At 37.6% G+C, this 18,650-nt stretch overlaps 1 protein-coding gene across 1 annotated transcript in view; it reads right to left on the bottom strand.

The window, feature by feature from the left end:
- PTER (phosphotriesterase related) overlaps positions 1-16,581 on the bottom strand; it is a 50,321-nt gene extending 33,740 nt beyond the window's left edge. Inside the window, 3 exon segments of the mRNA XM_069086091.1 lie at positions 13,914-13,959; positions 14,114-14,339; positions 16,153-16,581. Of these exon segments, the coding sequence (XP_068942192.1) occupies positions 13,914-13,959; positions 14,114-14,339; positions 16,153-16,581 (701 nt within the window).
- Between the last annotated feature and the right edge of the window lie 2,069 nt (positions 16,582-18,650).

Raw genomic sequence — 18,650 nt, 5'->3', positions numbered from 1 at the left:
AGAAAAGGACCCCTATGGCTAATATTGGAGAGACATCACTTTGACTTATGTTAGTACCAGAGTTTACCATAAAAATGGTAGCAGTAGCCACAGGAGGCAAAAGGTAAGCAAAAAGCAGTCTTTAGATACATGGGCCTGGGCAACAACTTTTGAGAATATTGTTATGTCTAGAGAGATTTTAGGACAGTGACTGAGTGACTGGACTCAGCAATGAATGTTGAGATGTTAATGGATGATGATAAGGAAGCTCCTGTAGATAGATGTGGGAAAATTGCCATTTAAGGATAATGACATCTTCACATAATGTGAAGAAAGAACTATTAGTTATGGGATCAAGATAGGTACTGACCCTTGGAGCCTAGTAGAGAGTTATACCTAAGAGGAACTTTATGAGACCTCTATAAAGGGAGAAAAAAAGGATTTCTGGGACTAAGAGTCAGGATGTACCCCTTTGATACATAAATAGTCTACAATTGTAACACATTACACTTGTATTTTGTATTTGAATTCACACTCCCTAAGGACCTCAAATATGCCAGGGGAAAGTGTGCCTCTAGTTTGGGGTGAAATGTTTTGTCCCAATAATTCTTGCTATACCTTGTCAGTAAATATATTTTCTACAAGTTAGTTGAGTCCGCATGACTGACTAATAATTGGGGGAGAAGACCAGTGGGGGCTTGGGTCAGAAATCATACTCTTCCGTGTCATCGCTAGAACCACAAGAGGAATAATGATCAACTACATTCTTTGAGGATGCCAAATCACAGGAATTAGGGTAACTTAGAGAAGTGGCCTCCTAGAGGGTACTACAGATTGATAAAGCATGAATGATGCGTTTATGAAATTTGTATATTAAACAAAGCTAGGATGGAAAGTTGCCTGAAAAAGTTAGAAATAAAACAAATCTTGACAAGCTAGAACTTTGGACCAAATTTTTATGCAAGATGAAATTTAATAAAGTTATATGTAAGTTAAAAAATTCAATACTACAAGATAGCAGTGGAGGGAGAAGGTGGCTGGATAGCATTTCATCTGAAAAAGATCTGGCGGTTTTAATGGTTCGCAAACAGAATATGAGTCAACAATGTGATATTTCAACTAAGAAATATAATTAATCTATGACTATATAACATTAAGACTAGGAGGTGACAAACTATGGAGAGCTAGTCATTCTACCCTAGGCAGATCATCTCCAGAGTACTGTGTTTAGTACTGGGTGCCTCAGAGTCTTCCTCAACTCCTGACAATGGCCATCATTGTCATTTAGGACCTTATTATTTATGGCCATAACCTCTCAAATGATCTTGTGATGAGCTCAAGAATATAAATTCCTTAGAGTGAGAGTTTTTTAAGTTACAATTACAAGGAAAGGTGGAAAATACGGTTAGAGCAATGATTTGCACCATATACCACAATAAATTCCAAACTTATATATGATTTAAATATAAAAAAGTTATTACATAAAAAATAGAGAAAAACCAAGATAATAAGATTTATGACTATGGTCAGGGAAGAATTAAAAATACAACACAAAATAGAGGAAGTTATAAAGAAAAACAATACTCTTAGTTGAAAAAAAATTAAAGATTTTACAAAAAAAATTGGAATGAATAATAACAATGTTGGTTAAAAAAACTTAGATTATTATTTAATTGACATAGGGATCTCCTGAATGAAGAAACATCAATGCGATTTAGCAACTAACCTGAAACACTTTCATAAGGAAATAAGATTCAATGGAACTAGATTGACAAAATAATAGTGTTCAGAGATAAAAAAAAAAAAAGAGCAGGTTGGGGGAAATTCAACACTTCAGAGTTCAAAGGCCTAGAGATATAAAGAGAAATGATAATGAAATTTCTACGAAAATACCTGGGAAAGGGGCAGCTAGGTGGCTCAAGTGAATAGAGCACCAGCCCTAGAGTCAGGAGGACCAGAGTTCAAATTTGGCCTCTGACACTTAACACTTACTAGCCATGTGATCTTGGGCAAGTCGCTTAACCCCAATCGCCCTTTCTTCCCCCCCCCCCCCAAAAAAAGGAAAAAATAAAAAAGTACTTGGGAAAAAATAGGAAGAGAAAAAAAATGTGCCCTATTTTACATTGTTCAGGGCAGGGTTAAGAGTAAGAAAGGAAATGATTGAGATCCAAACTTTACCACTAACAGCACTGGAAATTGAACTCCATCCCCGTTGTCTTCTGCTTTAACCACGGTAATATCTTATTACCATGGCAGCTCCAGGATACAAGGATTAATGTAGTATTAGATTTCTACATAGCACAGTGGGGAATTATGCTTCCAAGAGGTCAGAAATATCTTCAAAAGAATATCCTAAAAACTATAGGACTATAATTATTCAATAATCCTTCTGACACAAAGGGGCTAAGGATTGGATGAATTCCTGGGATACTTTTTAGGGCCTGACTTTGCTTTTATCCTGATTAGTCATTTCTGAAGAATGACTGAATCCTCCTCTTTCCTTATTCCCTAATCAAACATATCACATACTGTGGCTAAAAAAAGTCTTTGAGCCTAGGAAAAAAATGAAAAAAAAAAAAAACCTTTCCCTTGGCTATAAAATGTAGATTAGTCTTGGACCCATTTTTAATTAATGTCATCCTGTCTTGCATTTCACACCATTAACATAGGATCAGAAATTTACAGCTGGAAGAGACTGTTAAATTATTCTAGTCCAAACCTTTCATTTTACAGATGAGGAAACTGAGGCCCAGGGAAGATAAGTGGCTTGTCCAAGGTCATACAAGTATTGAATTGCAGATCTGGGATACAAAATCAGGTCCTTTGATTCCAAAGTCAACACTCTTTTGACTGCATCACACTACCTCAGGAGAAGCAGCATAAAATATATACAAGGTAGCCCAAAAGTCTCAGTGCAGTTTTAAGGTGTAATAGTCTTTATTTATTAAACTTTGGTGTCTTAAAACTGCCATGAGACTTTTAGGATACCTCATATTATCAAAGAAATTTAGGACCAGAAAAGAAGATGATTTAAAACACAAGTAAGCATGAACTATCTAAATGATAGTCAATTTTGGCTCCACTGGTAATTAATCAACCTCAAGAGATATAGAAGAAGGTTCTCCAGTAGATTGGGTGGATAACTCCCACTTAGGAAAAAAATATAAACAAGAGTCAAATAGGATGAAGCCATTGTACATGTGGATGACAATCCCCCAGTCTACAGTGGGGGATTACCTAAGACATGGAAATAAGCTGTCCTGATGTGCATAGGTGTAATGATGGGAAAATCGAAGAGTGGTTAAGGAAATGCAAAAGAAGAGATTCTTGAGTATATTCTCCTTCCTGGCAGATTTTCCCATAATACTAAGCTATGAAAACTGAGACATTTTCTTTTCCTGCACCAAACATACTGAGAGTACCCCACAGAAGCAGATACTAAAAAAACCCTTAATTATTAATTTTAAGATCTAAGTGCATAGCTATATATCTACAGATATTATTCTGAGAATTATTCAGGGAGGAAATTTCTCTCTAGGAAAAGAATGAATGCTTCTCAAGAGGGCTTGGCTTCAGATACATATACATAGGAGTCTATGGTGGAGGTAAGAGAGGCAATCCCATGGGAATGTTTATCCAAAGAAAGGGGTGTGTATGGTCTCAATGGGATTACTCCTTAGACATGCATGGCCACATACATACTGCAGCCAGGATTTTTGAGGAAAGGAAGTGATTAAGTTGAGCAAGAGGCAATGATCCTTACTCAGACATGCAGTCATAGAGATATGTTATGGATCATGAAAGGGGTAGTCAATTTGATGTAAAAAAAAAACACATTTCCTGGCCAGATGTTACAAGTTAACTACATATGATTGTTCACAAGAATAGTTTACATGTCATTCAGTGTATTTCATTATTTGTCTTCCTGACAGATGTATTTTTATGGGACCAACTTGGGATAACTGAACATTAGTATGCAAGCAATTGAATGACTAATTCATGTAATTATTCTTATCAGAAGTGGTACAAAAATATGGCTCAGAAGTCCACGGGAAGAAAATCTCCCTAACAGTCAGTGTTATTCATCAAATAGAAGCCTTGGAAAGGAAGAGCTGTGTTGCTTGCTGGATAGATGCTGTGTGGGGAGAGTGCCTATTTACAGTTCTAGCTTTATTTCTCTTCTGGTGTTTTCCAGAGCAATTCACTCTATGGAGAAAGAAGTTACATCACAGCAAGACATGTGAACCTACTTGTGGCATGGAATTAGCACCTTGCAACATAATACTTTCAGACCTTCTCAGGTGAGAAGGACCAGGGTGAATCACCATTTAGCTGGATGACTTCCCAGTAGAGCCAAGGTGTTGCTGCAACAGTATTTATACTGAAACAGAAAAAAAGACCCTTTGTTTTTAATATATAGCCAAGATTAACCCCAAGAAGTCATTATGGCATCAAGAAATCATTTACTACTGCTGGAGAGTAATCAAATGAATTATGCAACAGATGACCTAACTAGTCAAAGACATTTTTAAATTGATTGGTACCACTCCATTGTTAACATTACCTCTTCAATTTCCCCTATTCTTTGAGAATATTTTTGACTTTTTGCTCTAAACTGTTCATAATATAGTTAAGAACTATACCAAGAGTTGCTGCATTTTTCTCTGAAAAAAGTTCCCTTCTTCAAGGTGGATATGATGATTTCTATGTCATTAAATATATACATTTATCTATCTATATATCTATATATTAGGATCAAAGATAGGATCTGTGGATCAAATATTTCTCATTGTAACCTAGTTAACATTTTAACATTATTTTTTTCAGTTGTATGATTTATATTTTTGTTCCACAGCTAATCAATACATTCTCTGTTTATAAGTCACTGGGGTAATTTTCTGACAAAGCTCGTTGCCATCAATGAAGGAAATGGCATCTCAAGCTATTACTTTATCTTCATAGGGAGGGTACCCAGTGATCACTCATCTGGTCTCTTGAGGCTTTTGCTATAACATTGGACAGCTGACCCTGACTTCTGAACTCTTTTATAAGCTTGAGCTCATCTAGTGCAAAGTCTCTTTCAAGGGAAATGGAATTTTGGATGTGAAGCAGGAAGTGATAGAAAGGAAAATTGAGACGAAGCAGGAAACTGGAAGACAAATATTTACGTAGATAGAGCTGAAATCTCAGCTTCATGGTAGAGATAAAGATCAAAAGACATTTTGACCAAAGTGAAATCTAAAAGGCATTACTATCCATTGATGCCATCCCCAAACTTGGACACCTGACTTAAACAAAAAAAAATTTTTGAAGATTCAATTAAACCTTAAGGCTGTATTTATACACATAAGGCAATATAGTTACTGTTGAATTCAAATAACCCCTAGCTGGTATAATACAGTCTTGAACTTGAAGTCAGAAAGCTCCAAATTCAAATTCAACCTCAGATACTTATTAGCTATGTGACCCTGTGTGATAGTAATGGCATTTAAAGATTCCCCTGTATTGGCTTGGTTTTCAAACTGATTGTGTTAAAACCCAGAGCTTGTTAATCCCACCTGTGGGATGGACTTGTTGATGTGAAAAGAGAGTCCTGAACTGGGAGGAGCTGGTGACGTAGATTTGGAGAGACAAGAGAGAGGAAGAAGAACTTTTTGGAAGCAGCACCTCGTGGAGGCACAGAGAGACTGAGAGAATTGCTGGGAGCCACTTTGAATTGCCCTGGACTTTTGAGACCTGCCCCCTGAGCTGCCAAGGACTGAGGAGACATGGCTGTTTTGCTAGTACTTTGTCTGTCTGTTTTGATGTTGTTTTGCCAGATTTGCCCACTGGTGAAAGACAGTCCTTTTGTTGAAGAAGTCCTGGAACCTGGCTGCTGGCTAAGAGCTCCTGAGACTGTCCTGCAGACAGAGAGTGAATACTGTCCACTGGTGAAGGACAGTGCTGTTGTTGCAGGGGTCTGGGAACCTTTCTGTTGGTTCAGAGCTACTGAGACTGTCCTGCAGACAGAGAGTGAATACTGTCCACTGGTGAAGGACAGTGCTGTTGTTGCAGGGGTCTGGGAATCTTTCTGTTGGTTCAGAAGCCCTGAAGAAGGACCTTATTAGCAATCTGTTGAAGTCCGTGGACTGCCTACTCAGAATAATATTTTTAAATGCATGAAATAAAATACATAGGATTTCAAAAGAAACCAATTACCTGTATTTAAATACAGTTATCAAAATACTGAATAAATGAAATGGAACTTGGGTGAGGAACCTGTTTTTTCTCAAAATCACATGAGATAGGGGATGTTATTATTTATAACATTATAATATGATATGATATAATATGATGATATAATATAATATAACATAACAGAACATAATATAATATATAATTAATATAATGTAATATAATATAATATATAATAAATATAATGTAATATAATATATATAATATATGACATAATACAATATAAAATAATAAAACATATGTCCCTGAGCAAAGGCTAATTTTTGTCTTTGTATCTCTTGAACAGGACCTTGCTCATGGGCACTTAATAACTGTCTATTGAATTAGAATGAATCCCCATTTTACAGGTCAGGAAACTGAGGCTCAGAGAAGTTAACTGACTTATGCAGTCATGTGGATAATAAACATTAGAGCTAAAGTTCATACTTAGGTCTTCTGATATTATATCTTACATGGTTCCAAGACCATTATAAAATTATACATCTCAATTAGAGAATCAGAAGCATATTTTCAATTGATCAATTTCCATTTTGCCTTTAAGTTTTTAACATTGAAAATATATAGTAATATTCATATTACTATATTATTATATATAGATAGTAAAGCATATTTGACATAGGGTCAGATCCATAAAAGTATTAACTAAAAATTATCTGATAATTTGCTAGTTCAAATAAGCTCTTAGTAGGGACTTTAAATTCTTGTATATATAGTACGAAATCAACAAAGGAGTGTGTGGATATGAGTGTGCCAGTATATATGCCTCTAAATCATTTGAATATTTTTCTGTTTATCACATTCAGTTCACTACAAATCATTAGTTTTATGGATATGCAGAACAAGATGTCACCCTAGAAATAAATTTCAATATTATGGAAAACTTTGGAAAACATGGAACCAGGAGCATTTCTGATTGCTGCTTACTTGTATTCCTCTGCAATTTGTATTTGAATGGGAGTCTTTGTTCCTCCACCATATAGTCCTCTGTCTACTTAAGTCTGCATAGTTAAGTCATTATCTCCTATTTAATGACATCATAGTCTGTTACCATGGCAAGGGCTGATGTCACCCCTTCAATATTATGACTTAAGTGCAGGCTCAAGCACCAAGAACAGATGGGCTGCAAGGGAGAAAAACCCTTGTTTAAATAAGATTGTTGCCAGAAGTAGACTCAGAATTGCCAAGTGTAATTAAATTTTTATTTTAAAATACATTTCACAGTTTATACATGATAGGAAGAGTTTTTTTTTTCAGCCATGTGAACTTTCCCACTGCCACACAGCACAAAAGAGGCTTTGGTTTTCCTGTGGGGCTGTGCACAGTTCAAGGAAGTGTGATGTCTAGGAGAGTGAAGATGAATCTCACGGACATGGCAACCCTGTTTGCTAAGCTGTCACGTTTCATGGGAGTGGTGTCACCGACATGAAAAATTGCTTTGGAAAAAGAAAATTACTAGTGAAAGGTTTAGGTGGCGGTAATGCACTAGCTGGAATACATGATCCTCCACTTTCTCTTGGGCAAAGTGTTAGCTTTGCTCAAGTATCTGTACAAAGACGGCAATGTTGGCACATAGTTGATAAATCCTCAACATGACCACTTGTCATCTACCCAAATCTACCAAAGAGATACCAGTGCCTCTCATGGTTCACAGATGATACACTAACATGCCGAGGGACAGTGGCCATTTTTATAAGGGAAGGTCTTGAAGTGAGAACAGAAGTCTATGAGAGATGTGAGTCATGTTGCCTTGGCGCTTAAAATGGCTACTGCCTGTGTTGGTGTTGGTATTGTTGAGTTCTTTTTCAGTTATGTCTGATTCTTCATGGTGCCTTTTGGGGTTTTCTTGGCAAAGATAATGGAGTGGTTTGTTACTTCCTTCCTCAGCTCCTTTTACAGATGAGGGAATGGAGGCAAACAGGATTAAATGACTTACCCAGGATCACCCAACTAGCAAGTGTCTGAGGCAGGATTTGAACTCAGGTCTTCCTGACTTCAGGCCCAGTGCTCTGTCTACTGAATCACTTAGTTGTCTCTATGAGAACGCCATTTTGATATGGAATTTGCTACTTACACACACATTTCTATACAGTCTGTGCCTGCTTGCCTAGTAATATGTTATAAATACATACACATGTCTATAAATACATGTATACATATGTATGTCTATAAACATATATATATATATTTATATGAAGAATGAATTCTAGGTCAAAACGGTGTGTGTATGTATATATACATAAATACACACATATATACATAACATATACATATATACACATATTTATATACATATGTGTGTATTATATATTATTAGGCACAGACTGTACAGAAATTAGTCTATTTATACACTGTGTGAGGGTCTATGCAAACCTATGTATTTATAAAGAACAAGTATTTCCTGTACTTTCTAAGGTAATCCCAAAGAGAGAAGTAGTGATAGCCAGCAATAGAGACAAGAAAAAGTCAAGTGTGCCCCAAGTATTTTCTCTTTTATGAATTGTTACTTGCCTATCCATTTTTTTTTTCAGGCTTAGTCTGATTTGTTTCAATTCCTGACAGTACAGAAGGACTCAGTCCATTTTTGAAAAAGGCGTATCCTCTTCTGTATATTATAGGCCAAGAAAAAATGATAATACTAATAATGACCAGCCATTACACTAATTGATAGATTCTACATACTTGAAACCATATTAGTTAATAAAATTTACAGTGTCTGCATTTAAATACTTTTAGAAACAGACTTTAATACCCCAAATTTCTAATTTAAATTATTTAAAAATATATACTTTGATACTTAAAATTTAATTTAAATTAAAATAATTTAAGTTATATTTAAAATATATGCTTTAATACTTTAAAAATACCCATTTTTTTGTACTATAAAAATGTAACTGCACTACTTTCTTCTCTGGAGAGGTTTTTCTGAGGGAGGGGATGAGTGATGAATATTTGCCTGAGATTTCTTCGTGAATGGCATCAGTTTAATTCGTGAACATGAAAAACTTGGGCTGACAGGAGCTGAAAGGTTCCTGTTTCAAGCCAGTTTCTTAGAATGTTAGTCCTTGTGGGAGACCAACACAGGACGACTCAGTCAATCTGGCTTTGCAAAAGAAAACCTTCAGGAGTGGAACTTTTGAAGAAGAGTGGATGATAATTCATCATCTCTCTTCTAATTAGGAAAGTGAGAGATTGTGTTAAAGCACCACTTTCCTCCTAAGAGCTGTGTGAATGTGGCTTGAATGACTATAAGCAAATGAAACTGAGATTGGCATTCTCAGCCAATCCTCCATCTCAGCTTGCCTGTTCCCTTTTCTGTCTACCTCAGCTTTCTTTAACTCCCTTTCAAACCCTGCCATCCCCAAGCAGGGATTTGTAAAAAGGAGTGATGTTCTATTTTCCCGTACAGTTCATCTACCTTTCCAAAATCTGGGCACTCTGCTGTAAAATCCTTCGGGTTTTTATGATAGATAACCAAGCAGCAAAAAGATCGAGCCATAGCAACTGTTTATTGCCCTCCAGGGTGAATGGAAAATTCCCTTCAATTTACCGATTGAGAGTGTCAGAGAAGTAAAATGATTGTAATTTGAACTTGGGTCCTTTGACTCTAAATGCAGTGCACCACATTATCTACCTGAGTATATAGACAGCACCCTAACCCTTTCTGGTTATTTTTGTTTTAGATCCAGTGAGAGAGTACAGTTGTACTGGAAAACAGGCACATAGTTGCCTTTAATAGCATGTCGAACTGGTCTTGCCCTATGTTAGGAATTAGGGATATGACATCATCATGACATTACCTTCAAATACAAATAGCCGGTAGTAGTTCGGCAAGAGGTGGATAGGTAAAGTTCAGAGTCACTGGGGTGCATGGTAAATGAGGTTTAGTCAGTAACATAACTACTTTGAGCAATTATAAAGGCTTAAGATTCATCGTGAATTACACGAATTTACATGAATCCCCTAAGTATTCATGTGATTTTGTAAATGTTACATTTGGGCACTTCTGATGGTCAAAGAGTAATGTTGTTTTCTAGGGTTAATTTCTAAAGCTTAAGGAGTGCTTTCAACAAGCTCACATTTCTTCAACCATTTATTAAGGGAACAGATGGTAATAGAGGCACTGTTATCCACAGAAGCAGATTTATCTCGTCTGTCTGATATCTCTAGGTAAATGACCTTAAGCTGGTCACAAATAGTCACATGACAGCAGTGTGGTCCAGAGGTCTCCTAGGAAGCCAGGCGTTTATTAACTCTTTTGTGCTTGGGGGATGAAATATCCCCTCTGGACAGTGAGATAACATCTTTGAAGTAAATCATGCGATAGCTGAATCCCATTAAACTGATACTTATGCGCTTTAAGAAAAATAATCCTAAGCTCTTGTGTGCTTTTGGATATATTAGAATGTTTGATTTTAGTACCTTTAATTAGCATATTTTTTTAAAAGTTTTTTTTTTAAGGAAAAGAAAAAAAAAAGAAATGATTTCTCCTAAAGACTGTTGAGGCTGGATTTTTACTTTGCTGTTCAGCCCTCGCTATCCTAAAAGGGGCCAGCGGAGCCGAGCCGCCACCTTGATTCGTTGCCATGCAACGGTAACAGCCTGTGGGCTCAAATTCTTCTCCATTATGCCTAAAGAGAATGATGGGGGGAAACAAAATTATTTTCTGCTTCCTTGCTGGATGCCTTGTTTTCTGTCCGCCCCTCCCCGCCTTTTTTAGTGTTTCTATGTGCATTTTGTTGCATAAAGTATGTGCTCTCTGTGATTTATCTTCTATTATGAAAAGCTGAGATTCACACTTGGTGTGGACCAGATCGTACATACTGTCCGGCAGATCTGAGACTGGCTGTGAAAGGCTGACCTCGTCAAACTCCATCCTGGAAACTGCCTTGCTGTGAATATTCACCTGCAGGAACTACAGCTGCCTGCTTGCTGCCAGCCAGCGTTTTTTCCCCTCATCTACATTATGCTTTTTTGAATGTACTGCTTCTTTGAAAGCCATCTTACCCAGCGGCCTTCCCACTAAATGCACCTACATCCGCTCTTCTCTCTTTTAAGTATGGAGAACACATAAAATAGAAATAGCCTAGGTGGATGCACTAGATATGTCCTTTCCATAATGTTCAGTACTTTCTTGAAGTTGGCTCTCCTAACTCCATTCCATGCTAGATCATGCTGAAGACACTGGCTGATGGTGCAGCTACTGACTAGCAGTTATGATGAGTCTCTAGCTTTTCTCTTTCTTTCTTTATTTTCTTTCTCTTTCTCTATCCCTTTCCTTCTTCCTTTCCTTTCTTTCCCTTCCTTCCTTCCTTCCTTCCTTCCTTCCTTCCTTCCTTCCTTCCTTCCTTTTTTTCTTTCCCTCTTTCTTTTTTTCTTTCTCTCTCCCTCTTTCTCTCTCTCTTTCTTTCTTCTTTCCTTCCTTCCTTCCTTGGACTTCTGATGGATGCTATCCCATGGAAAGGCAGCATAGACTTGTGAAAAGAATGCTGACTAGAATCAAAAGACCTGGGTTCAGATCCTGGTTCTGATAACTCTATCTGGGTGGACTTAGGAAAGTCATTTAAATGCTCTGACCTTTGTTTCCTCATTTGTAAAAATGTGGAGGCTTGATTAACAACCTCTCAAGACCCTTCCAGCTTTGAGTCTATAGTCTATGATGTATATGAAAGTTCTATTGTCAAGAGAGATGTTTCTCTGAACTCCTTATGGAAATCTCTCCCCAGGCTTTATCAGGTAACATTTTGTACTCCATCTCATCAATGCAGTGAGCTCCTTGAGATAGGGAGAACTATTTTATGTGTTGTTGTATCCCTCATAACACCCAGCATGGTGCCTTGTGGGTAGGGGGCATTCGAGAAATGCTTGTGGAATGGAATTGAGTTTGAATTGTCTGTCCACTCTCAAAGCTTTTTACTCAGGGCTGGCTATATAGATACACAAGATGGAAAAATCCTTGTTGAATCATCATCTCTTAATGTAAAAGATGCTATCTCTGAATAACACAGTATTATAGGGCATCATTCTTTTCAAGTCTGATGAGTCTGGTACATATTACTAACAATGGTCAGAGATAGGTCAGAGATATTATATAATCACTTGTTGAGAGACAAATCTCCTAGTGACAGTGTTAAGCCATAACATACTAAGAGTTTGCTGAGATGACAAAGTAGTGAACATGAAACCATTACAGCTATGGAGATAGCTGGTTTTATTTTGATGGGCCTTGGCTTCCTCATTTTGGGGACACACTGTTTGAGTGAATAATTTTTTTTTCTGTTCAGGATTCTACAATATTTCTATTAAGGGGAGCAGCTATGTCCATAAATTCTACTGCATTATTAGTTAATAAAATAGCAGAATGTCTGGTCTGTTCATCAGGATTTGTCAATCTGTTGGGATGGCCTTATTCCAGTGTGTATGATAACAGCTATTTTCTAAAATATTCTTAGCTTCATACTTAGAGAACTGTATTAATTCTTGCATCAATTACATTTAAGGGCTATTACTCATGGAAAATCTTAGCCAAACTGTTAAGGCAGTTTATAAAATTCATAGCTGCAAATGTCAGATGCCCTCAGCTACTCAACATACATGTTCTATGTCTCTCACAGCCTTGCCAACAGCTCTGGCACTGGGAGAATTCTCTGCCAAAGAGCCCTGGTTTCCTGATTGGTGATTGACTCTCCCAAGACCACTACTTCAGGAAAGCCCCAGTGACCATATTTCCCTTCACCCCTTCAGCCCCCCCCGCCCACTCTCTGGCCATCTCTTCTAATATAGATCATTTCATTGCTACAATGTACAGACATATAGCAGCCCCTCTTCTCACCACCTAACCCTACCCACCCCCCAGCAACCACAGCTCTGGCATCATTCAACTCTGCCAATATTCCTGGATGAGACATATCAATCTCTGGCCCCACTGACTCTCCCTGTCACTCTCTGGACCAATGCGTCCCTCCCTCGTTCCCCCTTTGAGTATTGTTTTTACATTTAGGAAGGAAACTCCTTGAGAATAGGGATTATCTTTGGTTTTTTGTTTGTTTTGTTTTTTATAATCCCTTCTACTTAGCCCAATGTGTATTAGTACATAGTAACTGCTTTATAAATACTTTCTCCATTCATGAATTACTGAATGAACAGCTGCCAGGAAGCTGGTGGTGGTGGTGTGGAGAGAGCTCTGGGCCTGGAGCCTGAAAGGCTTGAATTCAAATCCAGCCTCATACACTTACTAGCTGTGTTTCTCTGGACAAATCACACTATTGCTTTACACATTTTTTAAACTCTTCTTATTTTTATTTCTCATGGGTTTTTTTTTTTTAAAGAACTACCAATTCCGAAATGATCATCTCAAATCCAGCATCGTAGCATGGGTATGAAATGCTGCATATACAATCGTCATTTGGTAGAACCCTCTCATTTACCGTTTACTTATATAAGTTACGTTACAACTTCGTGCAATTACTTAATATGGCAAACTGGCTGATGATTGTCATTGAAAATCTTGCAAAGGCTGTTTTCAAACTTGACAAACAGTGGCTAATTTTTATGACTGTTGCAGATTGAATTGATTTACTCATCTCCTGGTAGACTAGCAATATAAACATTAGAAACTATAGGCTGCTCTATTTGGCCATGTGCATGTATCAGGCTTTGTAGCTGTACTCTGAACAAAACTGGTTCCCATATAGCCTTCTTACCTGTCAAGGTGACAGGTACCTGTCTTGCAGATGTCTGCCCCAACTTCTTTTTTTTTAAATTTTTTAAGCAATCGGGGTTAAGTAACTTGCTCAAGGTTACACGGCCAGGTGTTTCTGGGTGGGTGCTAAGTGTCTGAGCCCGGGATTCGATCTCCAGGTCTTCTCAATACTGGAGCCGGTGCTCTTACTCGCTGTGCTACCTGGCCGCCCCAAGATTCATATAATCTTAAAGGGTAAGTGTGGAGTCCTACCAGGGTGGATGAAAACGGGCCATCCAAGCTGAGTCTGTTCATGGGCTGTTGCCTGAAGTACTTTATTCTCGCTTCCAGTGAGAGGCCAGGAGCAGACAATTTTTCTGATGACTCCACATTTGATGTCGGTCCCATCAGCTCCGTGTAGTATTCCATTAATAAGGATATGAATAAGCTAAAGAAGAATTAGAACACTTTATAAACAAAAGAATATGTAAACACATGTAGTGAAGAAATCTATTCAGAAAATATTTAATTCAACACCCATTTATTGAACACCTATTAGGCACTCTTAAGGATGAAACAAGTTGCATAATTCTTCCAACTCAAAGATTTAAAGCACATTTGCTATAGATTTTTGGGTGGGAGTGGAGGGAAGGTAGGAGATAGGATTTCAGACTGGTGATTTCATTGGTTTATGGAAATTTCTTCCGCTGATAAAAAGAGGTGATTCAACTCATTTTGTCTGAAGGTTGCCTGGGTGCACTGGCAGGTTAAACAACTGGCTCATGGTCAGTTGTATTTGTCCTTTATTCTCAAAAAGGACAATTAACATCACGAGGGTGATATCTTGACCTGCAAGTGAATTGGATATAAGTGAGGTAGGGCTGTGCAAAGTCATCAACTCTCCTCCAGAGTCATCTAAGTCCAGTGGCAGGACAAAAAACAAGATGACTGGTGAAGGCCCAGGATGCAGTGGATGATCTTGGCCTTTCTAAATTAACACTTTGTCTGAGGCAACACCCATTCAATAACTAAGGGCTAGGTAAGAATTGAGACAAAAGATGACCTAGTTCACCATCACAAAAACATCCATTTTTATTTTTTTTGTCTCATGGTCAATGTGTGTCAGAAGCAGAATTTGAACTAATGTTTTCCTGATTTTGAGACTAGTACTATAACATGCTGTTTCTCTTGATATAAATATTTGACTTAAAACCCATGACTTTAAGATCCATTAACCAAATGAGAAAAGGTACTGCATGGATTGAGAAAGTAGTCTATTGTCCAAACTGGAGTATCTGGCAGACAAAGGGACAGTTATGGAATATATTAAGCCTACAGTGAGCAAATCTGTTCTTCCACCTTCTTTATTCAGTCCTTTACCCCATACAAATAGAAAATATTATACACAATGCATTTGTCCTATAACATTAGACGTTTTGGTTCATGCATTTAAGGTGGTTGTTAAAAGTAATTGGGAATGTGTACAAGCATTGCTGGGAGAATAGAATCCAAAGAATATAGCCCATTCAATTTTACCTACATATTTTGGAAAAGCAAAGTCCTCATGACTGAAGAAATGGAGAATTATAATTTTGAAAATGAACCCTCTGTCAAACAAATTTTAAAGATTAATTGTTCCTTGCAAAAATTGCAGCTGCTCTGCTATTGAATAGATGATGGTAAATAAATACTTTGGGGGTTGTTTTGCTATTTCCCCCCATCCCTTAACGACTCATTCTTACTTCTCTTCTCTGAACTCTTCCTTCTTACTCAATACCATGATACAGATAAAAACAGATGAGTAAATTCTCCTCCACAAACCCTCCAACCCCCAACTTTGTAAAGGGAGAGGTAAAAAAATTCACAAACTTGCCAAGTCTCTGCCTGCCAAGTTTCACCCTTCAGTGAATTTTATTATTATAAAATCGTGAAGGAAAATTGAGCTTGTATAATTGAGGTTTATAATGGAAAACTGAGGTTTCTAAACAGGCCATGGTAGCACTACTGAGTACTGATACAATACATATGAAATATAATTATCACTATTTGGAATCTTTCAACATAGGGTACATCAAGATTTTCTTTGTCCGAAGCTTTCTTTATGAAGTATTAATGCTCCGGCATTCAATCTCCGTCTCCTTCTGTGCCCCTGTGGCTCTGTAGAATGCACCACTGTCTCTGAGTCAATGAGATTTGCATTTGTGGCTGAAGTTCACCGATAAACAAGGAGGTAAAGACAAGACTGCTCTAATCTTATGTACCTGCTCTATTGACATGGCATGGTTCTCTGGACAGTGTGTGGCACCCACATAAAATCCATCCCCAGAGATGATACGGACCCAAGTCTCTTCCATAAATCACTTCAAAGTCTTTACTTCTTGACTAAGTTCTGTAGTTGTGTTTACCATCAGAGCCCTGTCACAATTGGCTTTGTAATTTAAGGGCTTTTTTCTTGAAGACTTCAGTCTCCTGATTTAAAAGTTCTCCTTGTGGGAATGAGGGTTCTTCTGAAGCCAAAACAAGTTCTTCATCACAAGGGGTTCCTTAGACAAAGCTTCTTGGCCTGGAGGAGGGAGGGAGTAACTGCAGGCAAAAGTCATGGTCAAGTGTTCATGGATTAAGGTCCAACCAACTTGACCAGGTTCCATAAAGCCCAAAACTGTCTGTACTTTGCCACTTAAGGAAGCCATTTCCAAGGACAGAATTTTCACGAAAACATTTTCTGAAAAAGAAAAAAGAAAAGTAGTCAGGTAAAATCTACCAGAAACATACCCCCCTCCCATCCATGGGAGGATGTGTGATTAGGAGCAGACACCTAAGATTGAATCAGTGAAATTAGAGATGTCATCTCACTTATCATTCTGCTAAAGTTAAGTTCTTTCTTACTCTGTATTTTTGGGAGCATTTAAAGTCCAGTCCAGTTTTAAGTGACAAGGGTGATATAGAAGGCTCATACCACTTCCATTGGGATACTACTGCAAGATCTAATCACAGCCCCATCTGGAAGAAATATTTCTTGATATTCAGTCCACATTTTTCTTTCACTTAATTTCATCTCATTAGTCTTAGCTATGCCCTTTCAGATCACCTTACCGCAATCTTCATTTTTCTTGCCCTCTCTAACCTTCAAGGTTTATACCAAGTTAAGAAGATTCTTCCATTAGTCATTGTTCAGGTAAGGCAGGCTTCTTTCTCTACATTGTGCTCTTAAAAAAAACCTGGGACAGGGAATCATATCCCATTTGACATAGATTTTTCAGTATTTAGGACTGATAAGAAGAGATCTTAGGAAATAATTTAATCCAACACTGTCATCATATGTACTAAAACTGAGGTCCAAGGAGATTATAGATCATGCCCATGTCACACAAGTAGCAAGAAACAGATGAAATTAGAATTCAGGGACACTGTTTCCAAACCCATCTCATGCCAAATATTCTTTACTGTGGATGTTATGGTGGTTGTAGGGTATGTAATGAAGATATTCTGCAAACCTCAAAAGCTGCTTTATAGATAATAATTCTCAATTATGTGTGAAAATCTTATTTTTATAGCAAGAACCTAACAATTCAATTTATTAGCAATGATTTAAGTACTTATCAAATCTCTATGTTCTTACTGTATGGATACCTAGGTGTTTTTGTGAGAAGACAGAAGGGTGAACTCACATTTAGGAAGGGCTGGGTTTGAATCCTGACACAGACACTTAGATGTTTTGTGACTGGGAGTGGGGGGAGACCAGCTGATTATGAGCCTCAGTTTCCTCACTTGGAAGTGGGAAAAATGACAGAACCAACCACACAAGGTGGTAGTGAGACTTAATGTATGTAAAACACTTTGTAAACATTGGAGTGTTATATAAATGCCAGCTGTTATTTTTAAAAAGGAAACATGGGATCCCAGATTTAGAACTATAAGGGACCATCTGGTCCAGGGGCTATTAACTTTTCTGCACGTCATACATAGATCCATTCGAAGTCCATGGACCCCTTCTCAAATTCATGCATAAAATAAAACACGTGGGATTCAAAAGGCAACCAATTCTATTGAAATACAGTAGTTATCAAAATATGTATTTTTAAAATCTATAGGCCCCAGGTTAAGAACCATCTGAAATTGAAAAACTCTCGTCCTATAAACTATTAGAAATTTGTTTTTCAGTTATTTTCAGTCATGTTCAACTCTCTGTGACCCTATTTACGTTTTTCATGGCAAAAATACCAAAGTAGTTCACCATTTCCTTTTCCAGCTCATTGTACAGATGAGGAAACTGAAGCAAACAGAGTTAAGTGACTTGCTCAGGGTCACACAGCTATTAAGTGCCTGAAACCAGAGAGAAGTCTATCATAGAATCCATAAGATTTTAACAGCTCAAATGTATGGATATAACTGAACTTAAGAAAGGAGATAGCATCAATTCAGCTACCAACCAGTTGTCAGTCATTGAAATATTATGGAGACCTCCAAAATACGCATCTTGAGGAAATCCCATGAACTTGCCTGATTGGAGGTAAACTTTGGTTGTAAGTGATCAGTGTAATTTATTGTGCTCTGGGCCTGTAATGATAAGGCCAAGAGAAGCGAGGATGAATTTGATAGGTGCCACTACTTTTCTGAGGGGAAGGTAATAGAGTATCCTGTTTTCACTCAGAGGAACATAACATTGTCTTCCCTCGATGATTACTCATTACTAAAATTTCCCTCTGACCATGGCACATTTTTTGTTGCTAGGGTTCTGCAGCTGGTTGGAGCTGTTGGT

Source organism: Petaurus breviceps, unplaced genomic scaffold (assembly GCF_028583685.1).
Source record: "Petaurus breviceps papuanus isolate PSGF00001 unplaced genomic scaffold, PetGlider_PUasm1.0 178, whole genome shotgun sequence".
Lineage (NCBI taxonomy): Eukaryota > Metazoa > Chordata > Mammalia > Diprotodontia > Petauridae > Petaurus > Petaurus breviceps.
Note: the sequence above shows the minus strand (reverse complement) of the source record. Positions and strands in the feature narration are given on the sequence as shown.